Source organism: Prionailurus bengalensis, chromosome C1 (assembly GCF_016509475.1).
Source record: "Prionailurus bengalensis isolate Pbe53 chromosome C1, Fcat_Pben_1.1_paternal_pri, whole genome shotgun sequence".
Lineage (NCBI taxonomy): Eukaryota > Metazoa > Chordata > Mammalia > Carnivora > Felidae > Prionailurus > Prionailurus bengalensis.
Genome location: NC_057345.1, coordinates 1854518 through 1874331, shown reverse-complemented (window position 1 = coordinate 1874331; position 19814 = coordinate 1854518). Strand labels below are relative to the sequence as shown.

Below are 19814 nucleotides of genomic sequence, written 5' to 3'. Positions count from 1 at the left end.
CTGCCCCGCGGCAGGACAGGGCCCGGCAGGGCCCGGCTGCCCCTCCGCCCCGGCAGCCCCCGCCCCCACCGTCTCTCTGGGCGCCGAGGCCCCCAGGGCCCCTCCGAGGGCCGGTGTGCAAGCCCCAGACCCACCTGCTCGTTGATCTGGGACATGGTGAGGTTCTGGTCATTGCAGGAGCAGGCCACCCGGATGTACTTCAGCCAGCTGCCGGACCCCGCCGGGGCAGCGTCCATGCAGAGCTTCTCCGTGCTCAGGTCTTCCGAGATCTGTCGGGGAGAGCGAGAACCAAGGAGGGTCAGAGACATCCTGTGTGCTGGTCTACACAGCCTGCAACTGCCCAATGAGGGACCAGCTGTCTGGGCCCAGTAGGAAGGCAGTTGGCGTCTGGACTTCAGCAGACCCCCTGGGCATTGGCCACGTCCTTGTCCCCCGCCTCCTCCCGGCTGCCCGTCCCAGGAGCCTCTGAGAGCCTGGCGGAGGGACAGGAGGACGGCCCTTCCTCTCACCGAGCAGACTGCAGCCCTGGTCTGGCAGTAAAGGGGCTGCACAGCCCGCCCCCCACCGCAGAGCCGCCCCACACGTGAGAAAGCGGAGGCCACTGTGTCTAAGAACAGAGCCCTCTGCTAAGGGGAGCTGGGGCGCTGGGCTGGAGGAAAACATTCTTGAAGGTAAAGGTGTTGTCGGGGTGTGTGACCGCACGGGACTCGGCGTGAGTGTGCGTGTGCAGGCGTGTGTAGAGCAAGCAACGCATTCAGTTTTCTTAAAGGTGAAAAGTTTCCGTTCGACACCCGGGGCCCGCAGATGCCCGGCCTCTCCCGGCGCGCCCAGCGGCCAACGCGCGTGTGACCGGCGTCACTGACCCGGTCCCCGCCGCAGGTCTCTGCACAAGCCCCTGGCGGGCAGGGCTTGGAGCCTCTCCGGGTGTGTGCGTCCGAGCGGGTCATTTGCTAGAAGACCCGAATGCTGTCCCCCGCCGGGAGAGGGGTGCCCCTGCAGCAGAATCCCTCCCATCCTCACCCCTGCTCCGTCCGGGGCTTGCGCGGGGTTCTGAATCCAGAGCCGCGGAAGCCAGCGGCATCTTGGACCAAATTCCCGGGCAGCGCAGCCCCAGGTCTTACAGCCTAGGAGGGAGGGGCTGAAGCCTCAAAGAAGGAAGGGGCGGCCAGTGGGCAGGGAAGATGAGAACAGGGTGTCAGAAGGACCCAGTAAAGTCAGGGCAGGGGGTAGCAGCCGTCCCGGCAGAGACAGAGGAGGCTGATCCCAAGCATCGTGGCCTCTGCTCCCCCGCAGGGCGTCCTGAGCGCCCGTTCTGGACAATAAAGCCCGGGGAAGGGCAGCTCCCTGCCGAGGCCCGCAGAAGCTTCTTCTGACCAGCAATCTGGATGCTCTGTAACAGCTCAGGTGCTCCCCAAATGTCCACAGACACTTTCTACACAGCCAGGGCCTCTGATGGTGAGGAAACGGAGATCTCGGGAGGCAGGCGCGTTGCTGCGGGAGATGCGGAACCTGCCTCTGTCCCGTCTGCCCCCCCCCCCCGCACACGGGGGCACTTGGAGCCCCTCCTGGAGCCACCAGCAGTGCCTCCCATAAGTGACAAGTCTCGGAGCAGACAAGCTCGGGCCCAGCTTTGCTGACGTCTCTGGAGGCTGATCTGGAGGGGGCTCCGAACCCAGGGACCACGGTTCTGTGATTCTCTTTTTTTTTGGGGGGGGGGCTTTCACCAAATGGGCCTAATTCTGAGAGAGGGAAGAGAGGCCAGGGGGCCCGGGGAGGAGGGAGGTGAGAGACGGAGGGGTGGGGCTGGAGGGCGGTGTGGCGCAAAGAAGCTGGACCTCGGGGTGTGCCAGGGGGCGCAGGGGTATGGCTGGCTCCAGGCCGGCATCGGGAGGCCACTTGGGGCTGGCCGGCAGGGATGGGAGCACAGGCCCACGCGGGAGAGGCCCCTCTCTGGGCACTAACGCCTCTCAGGGGCCCCCCTTGCGCCTCCTACCCCAACTGCAGGAAACCCGCAGAAAAGACCCACAAAGCAAAACCTGCGGTTAGCGGCATGTCAACCGAAGGGGCAGTCCTGCCACCTTCCTCTGTCACAGGAGGAAGAGGGGCCGAGCGGCCGAGACCCATGGACCCCACCCCGCCCTCCTCCGGGGGCCCGGGTTCCCTGTGATGCCCCCCACCCCCCGCAGCCACTGTCTCTGTCCGACCCCACCCGTGGCACCGGCTGGGGAAGGCGAAGAGGGCACAGGCTGCTGGGACCGTCACAGCCCTTGCGGCCTCTGCCCCCACTGCCCATGCGGCCCCCGTGGTTCCCCCCCCACCCCGGGCTGACCTGTTGCCTCAAGGGTGTTGCTTCACCTTGACGGGCTTGGGTCTGTCTCCCCAAGTAGTGGCTAGGGGGACACTGATCCATCCGTCCAACTAACCGAGTAACCACTGTCCTAAGTGCTTAGAAGCCCTCTTCACCCAGTTTGCTCATGTACGTGTGTGTATATGCATGCGTGTATGTGCACGTGCATGTGTGAGTGTGCATATGTGTGTATGCACGTGTGCGTGTGTGCACGCGAAAGTGCACGTGTGTGCTTATGTGTGCAAGTGCATTTGCACGTGCACGTGCATGTGTATGCTTGTGCGTGTGTGTGCACACGTGTGAATGCACGTGTGTGTGTGTGCGTGTGAGGCGCCACTCAGGTGGTTGCTGAGAAACCAGCAACATGTTTTGGGAAAAGACAAACCAGCCCCAGTGAGGAGGTGGCCCCGAGGGAGCCTACAGGACCGACCCCCAGAGACCCCCGCTTCCCCCCTGCACGCACCCTCCCCGGGGGGCCTCGCTCATCTGTGTCCTTTTTTGCCACCGTCCTCCACGGCTGCACCCTCCCGTCCCCCCTGCCTCCCGCCTCCCCGGCTGGGAACGATCGTCCTGGGATGTGGGTCCCAGAGGCAGAGCACATTCTCTGGGGGCTGGGACTCTGCACTGCGCCTTGCAGGCTCAGTCCTCGGGGCTCTTGGCCTGCCGCGAGGGGAGATCCGTGCCACGCAGGGGTGGCTCCACACTGCCCCCCAGAGAGTGAGTCTGACCCTCCGGGTACTCACAGGACTTGTCCTGGGGGCAGATGAGGGAAAGCACAGGGCGCCTGGACCACAGTGACTGTCCGTCACCCTCCGGCACCTGTTGGTCCAACACCGCCACCTGAGCCCACGCCCGAGTCCCACGTGCGCACCTGGAGCCAGCCGCCTGGTCTCCCCTCGGTCCCCCCGCGGCGGCCTGGTCTCCCCTCGGTCCTGCTGCGGGCAGGGAACACCTTCGGCGCGGACGCCCCAGCCCTCCCGTGAGCTTTCTGGGTCCTCGTGGAACCAACCTCTCTCTCTCCCTTAGGACAGCCGGGCAGGTGCTGGCACGTGGCCCGTGTTCTCCTGAGCCTTCCCCGTGCCAGGCAGCCCTCTCCGTCCTCTCAAGCACGTCTGGGCGTGGACACGGCTGGCTGCTTATGCGCACAGGACGCCAAGCCGTCCCTGTCCCTGTGGGGCAGGCTCCACGCTGGAGGGCCAGCAGCCCTCCTTCCCGGTGCCCCTTGGGAAGGGCCCCTTCCCTTCAGCCCAGAGGGCCTGTCCCCCCAACCCCTGACCATCTGGGTGGTCACAGGGTGGGCGTCACCTCCTGGCGGGTCCTGCGGGTCAGAGGGGACTCCTCCCTGAAGCTCTACCTCTGAGCAGCATCAGGTACCTCCTCGCCAGAGAAGGTCCGAGTCCCGGTCTGGGGCCCGAACCTGCAATGCCCGTGTGGTGGGAGGGCCCAGGCCTGCGTCTGCCGTCTCGGCTGGGCGGTGGGGCCTCACCTGGGCCTCACCGGGGCCTGAGCCCCCGGCTCGGCGGGCAGGACACTGTAGGCCTGGCTCTGGTTTGGGGTGTGGATGGGCCCGTGCCCTCTGTGACTCCAGGCAGGGAGAAACGGGGTGCAGACACGTGTCTCCTCTGGCTTCCGCTCCTTTCCTCTCTCCGTCCTCCCCGCAGGGCCTCTGCAGTGGAGGAGCTGGGCCTTTGGGAAGCCCACCCCGAGAGCCCCTGCGGACTCAGGTCTCCGTCTGTGCTTGCGCGGCCCCGTACTGGTCACCGCAGGTGCTGGCGTTGCCGGGTTCGCCGCAAGAGGAGACAGAAGCCAGACGCAGGGCTCTGGAGCCAAGTCAGGGACAGGAGGGAGGGTCTCCGTGCCTGCTCAAAGACCCACGGGGTCCTGGAGTCCAGAAAGCAGGCCCGGGAGGCCACAGGTCTCTGCCCTTGCCTCTCCTACAGTGAGACCTTCCAGCGCCCAGAAGGCCAGGTCAAGACCACCCCTCACCCGCCTTGGCTCCTGGAGCCCGAGACAGTCACAAGTGGACGCGGGAGGGCGACAGCGGCAAGCGGCTGACCCCTGATTGTGCGCGCTGACTGAGGAGGGAAGGAGGGAGGGGGCCCAGCCCCCCGGCCTCTCCCCCCTGCGCCCCTGCGCCCCCGCCCCCTTGTAGGCAGCGGCCTGGGGGGCCTCGGGGCCGAGTCTCTAGATTTGCCATCCGGCTGCCTTGCCTGACCCCACTCCAAAGCCTTGCTCCGGGTTATTCGGGGCTGAGCTTCGGGGATCCCAGAGCCTCTCCTGGCAGCTGCCTCCTGTCCGTCCCCCCACTCGGCCTCACAGGCCCCCCCACCCCCGGCCCCCCTGCCAGCTCCCCTCGCTCATAAATCACCGCCATCAGAAATGCTGAGTTATGAAGCAAAGGGATGGAAAAATTCTTTTAACCTTGACAATTTTTTTTGCACATCATTTGAGGTTTCCTGCACTTCTAATCTGTGGGCTCTCTGCTGGGCTGGCTCCCTCACGTGCAACAGCCACGGCCCTGGCCGGGCGTGCAGGGGGGACGCCGAGGCATCTGTCGTCAGCTCGCCTAATGGACTCGGGGCATGCAGGAAGGCGCGGGCACTGCGAGCCTGCCCCCCCCCTCCCCGTGGCCGTAAGGTAGCCCCGTCGAAATCCGGGCATGGTGTCCACCCGTGACAGTGGTGGGGGGACCGGGGAGGGCCTCCTCCTACCCTGACCCCTTCTCTAAGGACCCCCAGAGCCGTGGGGGTCTCGTTTCTGTCCAGAGGCACATGCAGGCACGTGCACACACGTGTGCACACACACACACACACAGCGTGGTTATGATTTATGGGGTCCATGAGTAACTAAAGCAGAAAGTCCATTCTTGTGACGGAAGGAGGTGGGGGAAAGGCATTCTGGAAACACCTCTGTCCGGGTGCAGAGGGAGCCTGGATGAGCTCATAAATCCCCTGTCCTGACTCTCATTCTGGGGCTCAGTGGTGCTATGACCAAGCACTGACCAGCAATGTGGCTGACAGCATGGGGTCATAACACAAGCAGACAGGAGTCCTGGCAGGCAGGTCATGGGCCTGGGTCCCCACCTGCTCTGGCTGAGAGGGAGGTGGGGATGAGAGGGGGAGTGAGGGAAGGGAGGGGTGGAGGAGGGTGGAGGGAGGAGGAGAGATGGGAGAGAGAGGGGAGGGAGGGGTGGAGGGAGCAGGGGAGATGGGGAAGAGGAGGAGGGAGGGAGCAGGGGAGATGGGGGAGAGGGGAAGGGAGGAGAGGTGGGGCATGGAGAGGGAGGGAAGGGAGGGGTGGAGAGGGGGTGGAGGGAGCAGGGGAGAGGCGGGCAGAAGGGGGCTGCTTCCAGGAAAAACAGGTATCTCACGGAAGCCAGTTCTCCAGGGCAAGGGCCACCGTGGCTCCCAAGCTCATGGCGAGAGAGGGGCTAGAGAGCCAGTGTTTTCTGGAAGCAGCTGAAGGGGGCTCCCCATGTGTGTCTGGGGAACACAAGGGCCGAGGTCGTTGGTCTCAAGGATCCGAGAGAAGCATCTCTAGCTCAGGGCTGCTCTGAGCTGCCTGCAGCAGAACCGGGGTCACTGGCCCTTGCTGTGACCTGAACGTGACCTCGCTCTGGGGGTCCCCCCACACTCTGCAGCCTGAGGGGCTGTTTGGGGGCTGGGCTTCCTCCCAAGCGCACGTCTTGTCCCCAGGCCATGGGCTGTAGCCCTGACCCGAGAGGAGCACACGGGCAGACTGGGGATTCGGACCAGTGCTTGTAAGTGTCCAAGGGAATAACGGGACAGAAACCCCTCGAGTGGTCAGCAGTGGTGGAGGTGGCGGTGGCGTTGGGACATCTCCGCAGGCAGCCCGTGGACGGGCGAGGGGCCTTGCGGAGAGGCGAGCACCCCGTCACTGGGGGGATTCAAGGTGTAGGTGGCCGTCCTTCCAGGGTGCTCAGAGGGAGGCTGGACTCTGACCTGTATGTGCCTGTCCTGCCCTGAAATCGCATCATTCCTAACTCGACAACACGGGGGTTGTCGGGTCGTCTTGCCTCAGTCCCTCCTTTGGAGCTAGAAATCCTCTTTCCTGATTTCCGGCTGCGTGCGTGGAGGCCCTTGGCTCCCTGCACACGTGGTGTGCACTGTAAGGGACACTTGGTTTCTCTTTGGAAGCCTGCTGCACACACCCAGCACGGAGCCCCGGGCCCACACCGGTTCCGAGAGCGCTCAAGTGTGCGCGTGCCGCGGGGACTCGTTTCCGGCTACTGATGGCTGTGGCGCCGGCTGCTTCTCCGGCTGGCCGCACCTGCTCCGCGGGCTCTCCGGAGACGCGCTAGGCTGGGGGGCTCTGTCCAGCACAGGACCGTGAGGGCACCGGCCAGAAGCGGGGCTCTTTCCTGGGTCTTCTGGCTGGTGAGGAAGTCGTCCCCTGGCCAGTCAGGAATCTTCAGTGGGAGGCCCCAGGACCCCGACGGGGACAGATCAGTTCTGGCTGTGAGCAGGAGAGGGACGCCCAGCAAACAGGTGTGTGTCTCCCTTCAGGAGCCCTGCTGCCCACCTGTGCAGGAGGTGGGCTTTCTGGAGTTTCTCAGGGTGTCCCCAAAGAGAAAGCCCCTGGTCACTACAGAGAGAGCCCCGGGCCCAGCCTCGGCCCCCAGCAGGAGAGGGTCCTCGTCACAGACCCGCCAGCACCAGAACAGCGAGCTGAGCCAGGGGCTGATGGGCGGGAGTCCCGAGGACCCCCTCCCCTTGCCCCGCCCCATGGGGGTGCAGGCTGTCATGGCCACTCCCAGGGGGCGACTTTGCCCAGAGGCTCCGTCTTCAGATGTCATTCCTGGGTTGACATGGACCTTCACCTGTGATGTCGTTTGTACGTTGAATTTCTGTAATGGGGACCCCGTCTACAGATGCGTCCTCCTTAAAGGTGTCCTGCATTGAGGTCAAACGGAAGGTATTCCAGAAGGTGAACGCCCTGTGTATGACTTCCTGGTTGTGTTGGGAGCGGGTGGAGAGGAGGTGGGAGGGGACATCGAGGCGGGCGCAATAGTGAGAAAGTCACCCAGCCCTTCCCGCGAGACAGCTGGGACCCCAGGGTCTGGTGTCGGAGCTCCCGAGGGACGTGCCCGGCGCTGACATGCAGGGGGGGGCCCGTGCGTCGCCTGGGGGCCACCTCAATCTGCGATGACGGCACACATCATTCCCTCCTAGCCAACCCAGAAGGACAGCAGAGAGGGCCACACTCTCCCGAGGGTCCCAGGAGAAACAGCGGGGTGACTTATTGATATCAGTGCTTGGGGCGCTGGGGCCTGGGGCCTGCTTTGTCCGTTCCCTGTGGATAGTCAGGGGCACCACACCAGGACTGGCCTTCCGTCCCCGTGGGGACGCCTGGGTTGGCTGCCTGTGCCGAAGCCCCTGCCGCCCCCTCTCTGCTGGACGGAGTGGGCTCCTCACGCCGATGGCCCACCTGCTCTCACCCCCAGGCCGAGCCCCAGGCGTCTGCAGCCATAGGGCGGCTGGGCCCCACCACACCTGTCCACCGACCCACTGCCGTGGCCTTATGGGAGAACTTCTCACAAGCATGGAGACGGGGTCTCAGCTGAACCCAGATTCAGGAAAGCAGGCCCCGTAGACCAAGGCCTCCCTTCCTTCCCACCTCTTCGGGGCCGGCTGGTGTGACGAGAGAGGTCTCTTGCCAGAGCCGGTCTCGCTGAGATTCCTGACCTCAAATAACCCAGGTATGATCTGGGTGCACACGCTCTGTCCCCGTGTGCACCCCCACCCTGACCTGGCATCGCCGCGGGGACACCGACACCTGTCTCGTGGGCGCCCAGGTGCAGAAGCATGGTCCCGCCAGGGCCCCCGGCAAACACCGGCGCGGAGGGTCCCAGCCCCACTCGGCCCCAGCTCCTTGGGTGGAAATTTCACAAGTGGTTCTGCTGCTGGGCCTGGAGGCTGACGGCGGGGGCTGAGGCCCAGGGAAGAGCGGAGCCAAGGAGGGCCACCGAGGGTCGGACAGGTGAAGGCCGGGTCCTGGCCTGGCTCACGAGGCCCCCCCCCCCCCCACCGCCCCACCACCCAGCTTGCAAGTCCCACACCCTCCTGCCCCTGCCCCTCGGGCTGCTGTGGTTACGATGCTAACAGCCCCAACGTCTTTTCAAACCCTAATTTGATTTGAAGCTGGGCCGGGAGCAGAAGCCTGTGAGCCGAAGGGCTGCCTGTACCGCAGGCTCAGCTGTGACATTCTGAGCGAGACACCTCTGTTTTGTTCTCGATCATAAAAAAGATTGGAAAAAAAGCCCAAACAACCAAAACCAAACGCCTGTGGCGGCGTCCTTGCCCGGGGTGGGTGGGAGCCCGGGGTCTGCTCACAGGAAGCGGTTCCACCGACAGGCTGATGCGAGGCCCCGGGAGGTGTCACATTTGTAACCCTTCTCTGGCCACATAGAGGGTGACAAACTGCAGAGCTTGTGAACAGGCGCACCCCCCCCCCCTTCCCCGGCAGGTGCGGGAGCAATTCTCACAGCTGCTGCAGCCTGCGGGGGGCGGGGGTGCTGGAGACCTCCAGGCACGCGCTCTCGGCTGGACAGAAGCCTCCAGAGTGGAAGCCAATGTAGAAGCCCACCCGGGCCCCCCAGGGCCTCCTCACCCAGCTCTGTCTGCTCGGCTGCTACCTGTGCGTCCTCCAGCCCGTGACCTGGATAGAACGCTCTGAGGTCCGGGGCCTGGTTGTCCTCAGACCCTCCGGGTCCATCCCTGTCTCTGCGGACGACGATCATGCACGCAGGCTGCACCCAGGAGTGATTTCAGATGCACCTCTCAGAGAACCAGATGCGTCTGGGTGGAGAGAAGCGCAGTCTTCCCATCCCTTCCTCAGACATTCTCTACAGGGGCTGCCCACCCGGCCCTTCCCACCACGCTCCCCGTCATGCGGAGGCAACATGCCCTTCTGGCCACCACCCCCCTGCAGACCGCTGACTCTGTAGTCACTGCCGAGCCTCCCCACCGAGTCACGAAAGGCTCACATCCACCCAAAGGGGCAGCCACCGTTGTAGGCACTTCTGTAGATGAGGAAACTTACAGAGAGGAGTTGGGTAACTGGCCCGATGTTGCACAGCAAGAAAGGGGCAGACAGGTTGGATAATGGGTCCTGGCTGCCTGCCTCATTCCTTTCATGGCCTATGGGGACTAGTGCCACACACCCTGGCTGGTCCTGTCCTTCTCACCTGTCTTCTACCTGAGGATGGTGGCCAAGAACAACTAAGGCTTCCGCAGAGCTTTGCCAAGGACCGGTGTTCAGTTGGAGCTCACTGAGCATCTCCACCAATGGATGGATGGATGGACGAATGGGTGGTTGGTTGGATGGATGGATAGATGGATAGATGGTAGGTGAGTAGATAGATGGGTGGATGAATATGTTGTTGGAAAGATGGATGGATGAGTGAATTGCTGGCTGGCTGGCTGGCTGGCTGGATGAGTGGACTGTTGGATGGATGGATGGATGGATGGATGGATGGATGAATGGACTGTTGGATGGATGGATGGATGGATGGATGGATGAGTGGACTGTCGGATGGATGGATGGATGGACGGATAGATGGATGGATGAGGCACAATTTTCCAGACCTGTCCAGACACATTTGGCTTCCTCCACTTGCCAAAGTGAGATATAAGGGAGCATCTTTCCAGGAGATGTAAAGCAGCGGAACACAGGGACGCCTCTCTCAGGAGACCTGCCCTGATCCCACACATCAGGGTGGGCCCCTCTGGGGGTCCTCGCAGTCCCTGCCCCATCACAGTACAGATTACAGTGGGCTGTGACTGTCTTGTCCACACGATTCCTTCCTCTTCCCCTGGATGATGAGAGCTTTGAGGGTTTCATCTGATTCCCAGAGCCAGGCAGACAATGGGTGCTCAGTGAATGCTTAGGAGACAAAATGGGCACTTGAGACCTCTCCCTCCTGCCATATTCCATATGGCTTTGCCCAGTGGGTCTTTCTTTCCTCATCTCCCTTTGTCCCACTCTCGACCCCTCCTCCTTGTTCCTCCATGGGTTCTGCTCAAGCAACTACACACCCTCCTTCTAGTTGCCCTGCCTTGCTGGAAATCAGGGCTACAGTTTTTCCTGGATCCAGGGTGACAGTACAACTTCCCCCTAGTCAACGTGACAGCGTCCTATTTCCCAGGGCAGAGGCCACGCTCACCTGTCGGGCTCACACCCTGTGGAACCTGGCACACAGTAGGTGTTCAAGGACGCTGGGGCAGCGGCCAGGATAGAGCCGGTGGGGTATATTTAGTGCCTTCCCTGCCGCTGACTCAGTCTCTCCAAGCCCGTCCTTCTTCCTCCTTGGGGACGTATCAGTCCAGAGAAGTACCATGACTCACGGCCTTCCATATCGGGCGGTGTTTTGAGATCAGCTCCTGGAAATAGCTCAAATCTCAACAGGCCAAACCTAAGCAAATACCTGCCTGTCCCAGAAGGAGCACCTCTTGTAGCTCTTTGACATACAAAAATGGTCACTGGCAGAGGGCTTCTGGTGCAGACGCTATTATCTTTGGATGCCTTACAAATAGGCAACTCTGGGTCCTTCCCAAGCAGGCCCAGAATACCCCCCCGGGCCTGGGTCTGCCCCTTGTCTGGCTTCATGGAGACTGGAGGTCCGTTTTTCCTCCGAACAGTTGATCGCAATGATTCTACCTCCTAGGATTTCTTGCTTCCCAGGGCACCCAGAGCTCAGCCACTGTCTAGTTGCGCGAGTGGGGAGAGGCCCCCGGGGTCCCGTAACTGTAATCCAACAGGCCCATCCTTTCTCTCACACCCAGCCGTCTCCGCGTATCAGACGTGAAATGACAGAGACGGGGAGGGGCTGTACCCGCTTTCTGGGTGTCACGGGCTCCTGGATTCTCAGGCGCTATCATCCCGGCCAGAGGCCATCCGGGTTTTCGGTGATGGACCCTGAGCCGCACGCCAGGCCTGCCCTTGGACGTGAGCTCGGCCTGAGACGTCTCCCCGGGAGCCCGAAGCCGGCTTCCTTCCCAAGCCGTGGGCACATTTGGTCCGATCGGCAAGTTTGAAAATGATTCATAGACAGAGGTGGGCAAAGTCAGTCTTGAATGACAAATGGGACCAATTAAATTCAATAGCTCTCCCTCTTTCCCCATGTTCCAGCCAGTTCCTACGGCCAGTCACCTTTGACGAAATATATCAAAGGAATTAAAAGTGTGTCCCCCACAATGATATTACCTGGATCCCTTTCAGGTCCACGCCAGCCAAGTTCAAGCATCTATTCAAGCCCAGGAAATAGAATCGAAACGGTTTATTAAAAACCTAATCACAAGCATTTATATGACACAAATGGTCCTGAATGGCACCCACCAACTCCACGGCCCCTCCCGGGGACAGCACAATGCAGCCGATTACCCAGAATTTAAACGGGGGTGTTTAAGAGCCTGGGAACATTTTAATGGGGATCTTTCTTTGTGGATTCTGCTATTGTGTTATTATTATTATATTTTTTTTTTACTTGAAAAAAGCAAAGGATGGGAGGGCGCATTCGCTTTCCTCCCTTGAGTGATATAAGAATATATGACTTATTCTGGCAGATCTGTTTCTATGGATGCTGTCAGGATGTGAACATATACCCGTGGGGAAAGGGAACACCCTGCCCGCCTAATTAAAGCCGCGCAGCGTGGCTGAGGGCGGCTCCCGGGTCAGCTGTCCTGAGCGGGGCCCTGCAGCAGGTGCGGGGCTCGGAGAAGCTCTCCCAGGCGAGGGCCGGGTGCGGGTCTCTGGTCCCTCTTGACTCTCTGCATCTCTGGATCTCTGGCTCCCCGACAGCCGGGCAGAACAGCTATGCATCAGAAGACTTTCCTTTGAAATCCTCCCGGTGGCCACCCCGGGGGCTCGATGGCAGGGCCCCCTCTGGTGGCCGGGACCCCCAAACTTCCTCCAGTTGGAGGTGCTGGAGAGCCGGGCTCCCCGGAGGCTCCTGGGGTCTTTGCCAGAGCCGGGCCCACCGCGGCGGTGGCCCAGCGAAGCCTGCACCCGCCCCACGCCAGCACCCCACGCCAGCAAGGTTCGGGGTCGCTCTGGCAGGACAAGCGGGTCCTCAGCGGTCCCTCGGAGGTCAGGGATGAAAGGGCACGGAGCTAGGGGTTTCTCTTCAGGGCACACGGTCCCTCTCTCTGTTGGGGCACAGGCTCTTTTCTAGAAGATTCTCTGTCTCCGTGAGGAGGTTCAGCCCTTCAGTGCGTCCGATGCATTATTTCCTTTACCCCTTACTCTCCAAACAATACACCCGTTCGCTTTCATTTTATTTTTGTTCAGTCCTCCCTCTAGAGGATTATTTTGAAATTATTCCTTCAGCACAAATAACCCCAACTTTGACTCTTTCCCAAGTGCCTTGTTTTGAGGACGAGGCTCTCCCGTTTGACTATCCAGTTTAATTTTTTAACGACATAGTGAAACACGCAACAGGATAGAAACATTCAAAATAAGCACGCTCACTTCCCACCCCCGTGATTCATTTGCCGCATCAGCTACAAATTGTGAAAACCAACTTCAGAAGCGTAATTGCTTCAAAACACATGACTCCTGGGGCGCCTGGGTGGCTCAGTCGCTCGAGCGTCCGACTTGGGCTCAGGTCGTGACCTTACAGTTCATGAGTTCGAGCCCCGCGTCGGGCTCTGTGCTGACAGCTCGGAGCCTGTTGCCTGATTTGGAGTCTGAGTCTCCTTCTCTCTCTGTCCCTTCCCTGTTCATGTTCTCTCTCTCTCTCTCTCTCTCTCAAATATAAAATAAAACACAAAAACATTTTTTTAAATAAAAAATGAATAAAGTACACGACTCCTTCCACTCTTGGCCGTACTTTACATTTATGTACACATTCCGCAGCGGAAGCGGCGTCCTCTCTGAAAACACGACCTTAAAATCCCGAGGGGCGTATCGGAGCCACGGACAACGGCTGACAGATACAGGCGGAGCCCGGGGTTCTGCAGCTGGCATTTTGCAGGTACCATCCACTGCGCCGGTGTGTTTGTGTTTGTGAAACGCATCCCCGGCTGAGTGACCCCACGGCACGGCCTTCAGCTCTCTCTGGGTGTTTCTTTAAGATTTGCAAAGCGGCCCAATCTGGGGGGCAGTCCTGGGCAGCCGCCGGTTGGAACTCCCTGTGGTCAAATGTACTTCTTCCGAGTCTCGGAGGCTGGCTGTGACGGAGGGCTCCAGGACGGGTCACGCCAGAGCTCCGTGGAGGGCCTCCCATTTGGGGTCCTGGACAAGGCCCCTGGGGACGCCTGGCACATAGAACTGTCCCTGGAAAGGGAGCCTCGTCCCAGGTCCTCGCCTCCGGGGAGGGTGGGGCAGGGGGGACGCTCGGAGATGTGTCATTAGGACGAGTGCTCGCCGGGCTGTCACCGCACCCCACCGCCTGGGGCGTGACGGCACAGAGGCGGCCTCCGGAGGCCAGGGGGCCTCACGTTATATAACCACCCGTGAGAAGATCTCCATCTTTGGGTTTTCTGCAGAGGTCGGTGGAGAGATTTCAGGATTTGCATGGAACTCAGATCCTGGAACGTTCCAGCGAACAGCTCAGGGGCAGACAGGGATTAGACCTCATTTGCAGGGCAGGGGCGTGGAACTCTGAGTGAAGGTTCTCTCCAGCTTTGCCACATTACCTCCTACTCACCCGGGGAGCGGTGGGGGGGGGGGGGCTCCTTTTCTTTTCACATTTGGGTGGATGAGGATTCACATCAGGTTTGAGATTTTCATCCCGTTTTGGCTTCTGGAGGGATGTCCTTTCACGGGAATCTTCGAGAGTCAACTAGTTGCTTTTAGGAGCTGGTAAGTTGAGACACGGCCACGAAATCGGAGGACCGCAGGGCTGCATGCATGTTTTGGACGACAGACACTTGGGCGCGGGGAGGTCCTGGGGCCCCGTCACGTCCTGGTGGCTCCTAAAAGCCATCTGGCTGTCAGGTGACTCGAGGGTCCCCTGAAAGGTTCCCTCAAGGTCCCCACCCTCCCAGCAAAGCCAAGAGCATGCATCTACCTGACCTTCTTCTCCGCCGGAGGAGACCCCTCCCGAGCCACACCTGCCACGCCATCCACAAGGACGACCTCCTGTCGGTGGTGACCCCCCTTCCTGGGACGGCCAGATCCCCCAGCTGCAGAGACCCCTTTGCTCGTCCAAGTGCAAACACTGGAAGGCAAGTGCCCCTTCCTTAACGGGCCGACATCTCCTAAACAAAGCAGAGAAAATAACACACGCCCCCCACCCGCCCCCCCCGGCTGCCCCCAGTGCTACAGTGTCCCCTTTGTGAGCCCGTGACTGGGGTGGACGGGGCCGGTGTGCGAAGACGCGTTTACAGCCTGGCATTATGCAACAGGATCGTAACCACACATTCTAATAATAAAATAAAATAAATACTAATAAACATTCGACCTAAAGATCCTTCACGAGACGCCCTAATCATTTTTCTGCTCCCACTTCGGTTTTTTCTGGAACAGCTCCAGCGAGCCCAGGGTGGTGCAGCAGCCTTTTTTCTCCGAGGGAACAAAAGGTCTTTTTTAGTCCTAAGTTTATCCAAATATTCTCAGCTTACTACTAGCCCCTTTCTGAATTGATATTCCCAATAAAAGGACACTTTGTATCTTTAAGCCACACTGCCCACCCACCCCCCCCCCCCAACCCGAGCGAGGATGGAACCCCGGTCTGCCACTTCCTCGGAGATGGGCGGGAAGGGGGACATCCCCGGTGTCGTGGGGTGGGAGTGGGCGGCCGGGGGCCCAGTGTGGTGGCCAAGGCCGTGCGCCGGGGGCGGAAGACGGAACCCACGGAGGGTGCCTGCCCTCCAGCACGCCGGGCTCTAATTTTGTGCAAGCCCATCCAGGCTGCACGCACCTGCCAAGCACGTTGAGTCCTGCGTGAGCTCGCGACAGGGGAGAGAACTCCCTCCAGCCGGGCTGAGATGTGAGGCCTGTGTTCTGGGCCGCGAGCGCCGCTGGGGAGCCCGCCTTTCACGCCAGGCACAGGCTGCTTCTTAGCGTCGGCTCCTCCCCATCGGCCCAGACCCTCTCGCACCAGCCAGCGTCGGAGCCGTGTCCTGTGCGTGCACGTGTGTGCACGGTGCCCACGGCCTCGTGTGCGCGCGTGTGCCCCCGTCCCCGCGGCCCCACAAAGGGCATTTCCTTCCACCCCGGCCTCCTCCAAACGGCTCTGATTAGCGTTAATGATAATTCTCATTAATCACCTTCAGTGGCTGCAGAATGGAAACGAGGCCTCGGTGAGGTGACAGGAGCCACTTAGGCGGGATTTATGACTTGTGTGCGTGGTGGCAGCTCTGGGCCCTGATGCCTCTGGCTTGTGGCTGACATCACGGCCACATTTGGGCTCCAGCACGGAGCCTTTCGTGTTTCTTCTCCCCGCCTGACCTCAGGGGTGCCACCGACCCGGGGGCCCTCCTGGTGCACAGCTGGGCAGAGCAGGGGCGGGGAGGGGGGCAGCCTCAGGGTTTGGGAAGAGGAAGGAGCAGGAGAGGCCCGTGTATTACCAGCAAGTCTCCCACCTTCCTCCCCAGGAGCAGCCTCACACCCCGTTTCTGCCCCTTGAGCCCTTGGGAGGGCCGGCCGCCCCCACAGAGCCCAGCACAGACAGACCCACCTCGGACGTGGGACTGCCTCTGATCCACCCGTGACCTTGGTGGCCTGCACAGTAGGTCCTTGGGGGGTTTGGGGCTCGGCGTGGGCTGCGTGGGGGGCAAAGGAGGGGTTGCAGGGCTGAGCTCATGGGAATCCAACGGGAGTCCCCCTGAGCGGCCACCCAAGGTCTTCGGGTCATGGCTGACTCGGCAGCCCAGCCCCCGCGTTCCCGCGTGGCCCGCACGGAGCCTACGGTCCGCTGAATCCCGGCTGCTTCCGACCCCTCCTCACCCTCGTGGCCTTGCCCACTGGCCGAGCTGCTCGCTGGCTGAGGGGAGCCCTGCTCATCGTGGGGACCCTGCAGGTTTCCTCCCTTCCCATCGCCACTTGTGGCCCTGCCCCGGGACTCTGCTGGTTTGCACACAGCAGGCACGGGGGTCAGAAGAACGGTGCTCTGGAAGGACTGATCCGCCCTGGGACACTCCGCTCCCCTAACAAGCAAGCAAAGTGTCTTTCTCGGGTCTCAGGGAGGAGTGGGCCCATGTGTCGGGCTTCTGGGGCTCCCGGCTGGACCCTGATAGTTCAAACTGTGCCCTTGGTCTGGTCTCCACAAGGCCCACGGGGCTGCCTGGGGCAGCTGGGGGCGGGGAGGGGGGCGGGAGGAAGAGCCTGGGCAGCAAGTAACGACGTCGCCATCAGCCCGGTTTAATTTTGCCCTTGCGCCAGGGGGCCGAGTGCGGGAGCGCAGGGTCATTACTAGGCTGTTGCCAGGGCCAGGGGGGTGGGCAGGACCGGCTCGGGCAGGGGATATTCTGGAGTCTCTGTTAACCTGGACTGAACTAGAAAAGGAGTCGGGAAATGAATTGCCAGCCTCATCCAGAAGCACCCTGGGTGGGGTGGCCGCGACCCAGTGCGATAACCTCCCGGGCCGTCGCCAGGCCCTTCCGTGTTCCTGAGCGGCAAGGCCAAGGTGAGCTCTCTGAGGGCTGCTGTGCGGGGCTCTCTGGGATCCACGTATGGGCGAACCAGGAGCCCCAGAGAACCAGCCAACCACCTACAACGCAGACCTGTGCCCCACACCTCACACACCGGGAGCAAAGGCTTCTTAAGAAAGGAACCTCCGTGCCAAGGCGAAGACAGTGGGGGCGTGGGCCGTTCTGAGCTCTGTGCCGTTCCGTGGCAGCCATGGGGGGGGGGGCGCCTGTTTGAATGTCACCTGGGAGTTCCCGCGCTCAGGGCCCCCGCGGCCTAAACCACACCCCTGCCCCGGAGAGACACAGCTTCTCCGTGTTTCTGAGGGGCTCTTGGGCTGCATCGGGTCCAGGATGCTCATTCGGGCGCTGGTCTCAGACCCAGAACCACCTGCTATCAGTTGGGTGCTTTGCATCCACCTGCACGGATCTGGGTTTGGTTTGTTGTGGGGTTTTCCCCTCCTCCTCATCCTCCTCGTCCTCCTCGTCCTCCCTTCCTTCTCCAAAAGGATTTTCATCCCAACATCCAGCTTCCTGAGCATTCCCGGGGCGGCTGTAATCACTTGAAAGAGAACCACCAGGCAGTGTTGAGGCTTGTTTGGAAGGGGCCTTTTGGGGGGCGGGGGGAGCTTCTTCAGGAGCTTGCACTTCTGAAAGCATAAAGCCTGGATCACACTCTCCTAAACGAACAACCCCGCGAACGACGCTCAGGCGGAGCAGCCTCATGGGAGGCCCGGGGTGGGGGGGACTTGGAGGTCTCGGCCCGCCGGTGCTCCACTGGACTCCTCGGCCCTGAGGCTTCGGGGCTGTGCACCCAGCGACTCCCTCCCATGTGGGGAGGGATTCCCCAGAAATGAACACCTTCCTGCGGAAGGTTTACTTAGGGACGGTGCAGTCTGCGTCTTGTTGGTGGTTAAACCAGTTGTCAAAGGACAGGGACGGTGAGGGGACCGCAGTTACTGGGACACCAGCCCGTGGCGCGGGCGTCTCCTCGGACACCGCCGTCAGGGGAGGTGGCGGCCTCGCAGCCTGGGAGGAGGTCTGCCTCCGGCACCTGACCCGGCCGAGAACCAGGTGTCCCCTGCACGCCCTGGGCTGGAAGGCCCCCGAGCTGCAGCCAGCCTCCCAGATTCTGGGTCCCTCCCTCCACTCCTGGGGCGCAGACGAGGGGGCCCTCCAATGGCCTCTAAGTAATGAGGCTGCACGTTGTGGCGTCTTCGAATCCCTGCTTCTCAGACGTCTGGGGAGACGCACGCCTGTGCTTCAGAAGGAGACGGAAGTTCTTCAGATCAAACCCTCGATGCCCTTCGCGGTCCAGGGTGGGCCTCGAGCCCCAGCTCCACGAGCGACCTCCGGGCTGGCCTTCCTGTGACCGTCCAGCCTCCGCTCTGCCGTCCCCACCTGCCCTCGCCGTCCCCGTCCCCGCCCCTCCAGGGAGTCCTGACGCCCGGCTCACAGCCAGGACTGTGCAATCTCTCGCCTCTCCTGCAGGAAGCCTGATGCATCGTTGCCCCCCCATATGGGTCTCCACGCGCCCTTGGTTCCCAGCAGAGGACCCCGGGCCGTCCTGTGCACAGCACAGGCGAGTCCCGTGCCACCACGTCCCCTCTGGTTAGAGTGTTCAGTAGGACTGGAGATCAGCACTCTAAACGCCGTGGGACACTTGCCGGAGGAGGAAGGACGAGGTCACCGGAGTCAGCGGGCGGCCACCCCGGGCTCCTTGCAGAGAAGCCTTGCTGGGAGGCGGGGCCGAGTCAGGAGAGAGCACTTTCCCTCAGCTTCCAGATGGACGTCCCGGGCTGGCCGGCCACCAGCAGATGCCCGCGCCAGGCTGTGGCCAGTTGGGCCTTGTCACTTCCCACTTGCCAAGACTCTTTCGAGCTCACTCTTCTCCCTGGCCTGCTTGGGGCCTCTCCCAAAGTCTGGGACACCTTCCTTCCTGTTCTTCAACTGCTCCTTCCTCCGGGAAGTCGGGTTTGGGCAGGTGTTACGCCCAAAATGGGTAACGTTTGGACTACACCAGCGGTTGTGTTGATAAATCTCTCTCTCTCTCTGTTCACTTGTTCGCCTTTAAGGAAACAATGATTATCTTGGACTACACACGGCCTTGAAGGGGCTGCATGGTGAAGTGGGGCTCCCCAAATGCCTGGAGCCTTGGAGAAGGTTCTAGGTAATTAACGCTGCAGTGTTGGCCCGATCACACGGAAGGAGGCCACGGACGTGCGGAGCCCATCAGCTGGGACAGGTTCTCCGGCCCCGCCGGGCGCAGCGCTCGGGCCTCGGAGGCCGTCCCACCTCCCAGGCCGGTGGCGAGGACACCGGAGCGGCATCCAGCTCAGAAAGCTGGCCCTTCCTCTTCCTCAGGGAGGGAAGTCTCCAGAGGAAAGGGCAGCAGCCCCGTGGCCACTCAGTGCTGGGAGCCCAGGCTCGGGCTCAGACACCTCTGCTTGTCTGCAGGGAATGGGGGGGGGGGGCGGTCAGCACGACTCACATGAATGCAAGCCCCCAACCACACAGCCTCATCCCCAACTGGGGGGCTGGGGGTGCAGGCCCCTCGCACGGCACAACCTCCTCCATCCCAGCTGAGCAGAACCTTAGTCCAACAACATAGACTGTTCTAGAAGGATCCGGCTGCTGCCAGAGAAGACTGGCCCCTGTCGCAGCAGAAGACATCTCCCTGGACAGAAGCCCCCGGGCCCCCCACTCGAGTTCCGCACATACGGTCATCATTAACGCGCCGAGTCCCGGATGACGGGATAAGAGACGTATTTGATTCATTTATCAGAGCTTTCAAATAGGTGGCAATTAGGGACAAGGGACTGTGGCCCAGCTGATAGGAACACACGGACTTAATTACGTTTGTCTGGTGCTCCTCT

General features: G+C 61.6%; 1 protein-coding gene across 1 annotated transcript in view; it reads right to left on the bottom strand.

Annotated features, from left to right (window-relative positions):
• PRDM16 (PR/SET domain 16) overlaps window positions 1-19814 on the bottom strand; it is a 315344-nt gene that overhangs the window by 50115 nt on the left and 245415 nt on the right. The window contains 1 exon segment of the mRNA XM_043573603.1: window positions 135-269. Within this exon segment, the coding sequence (XP_043429538.1) occupies window positions 135-269 (135 nt within the window).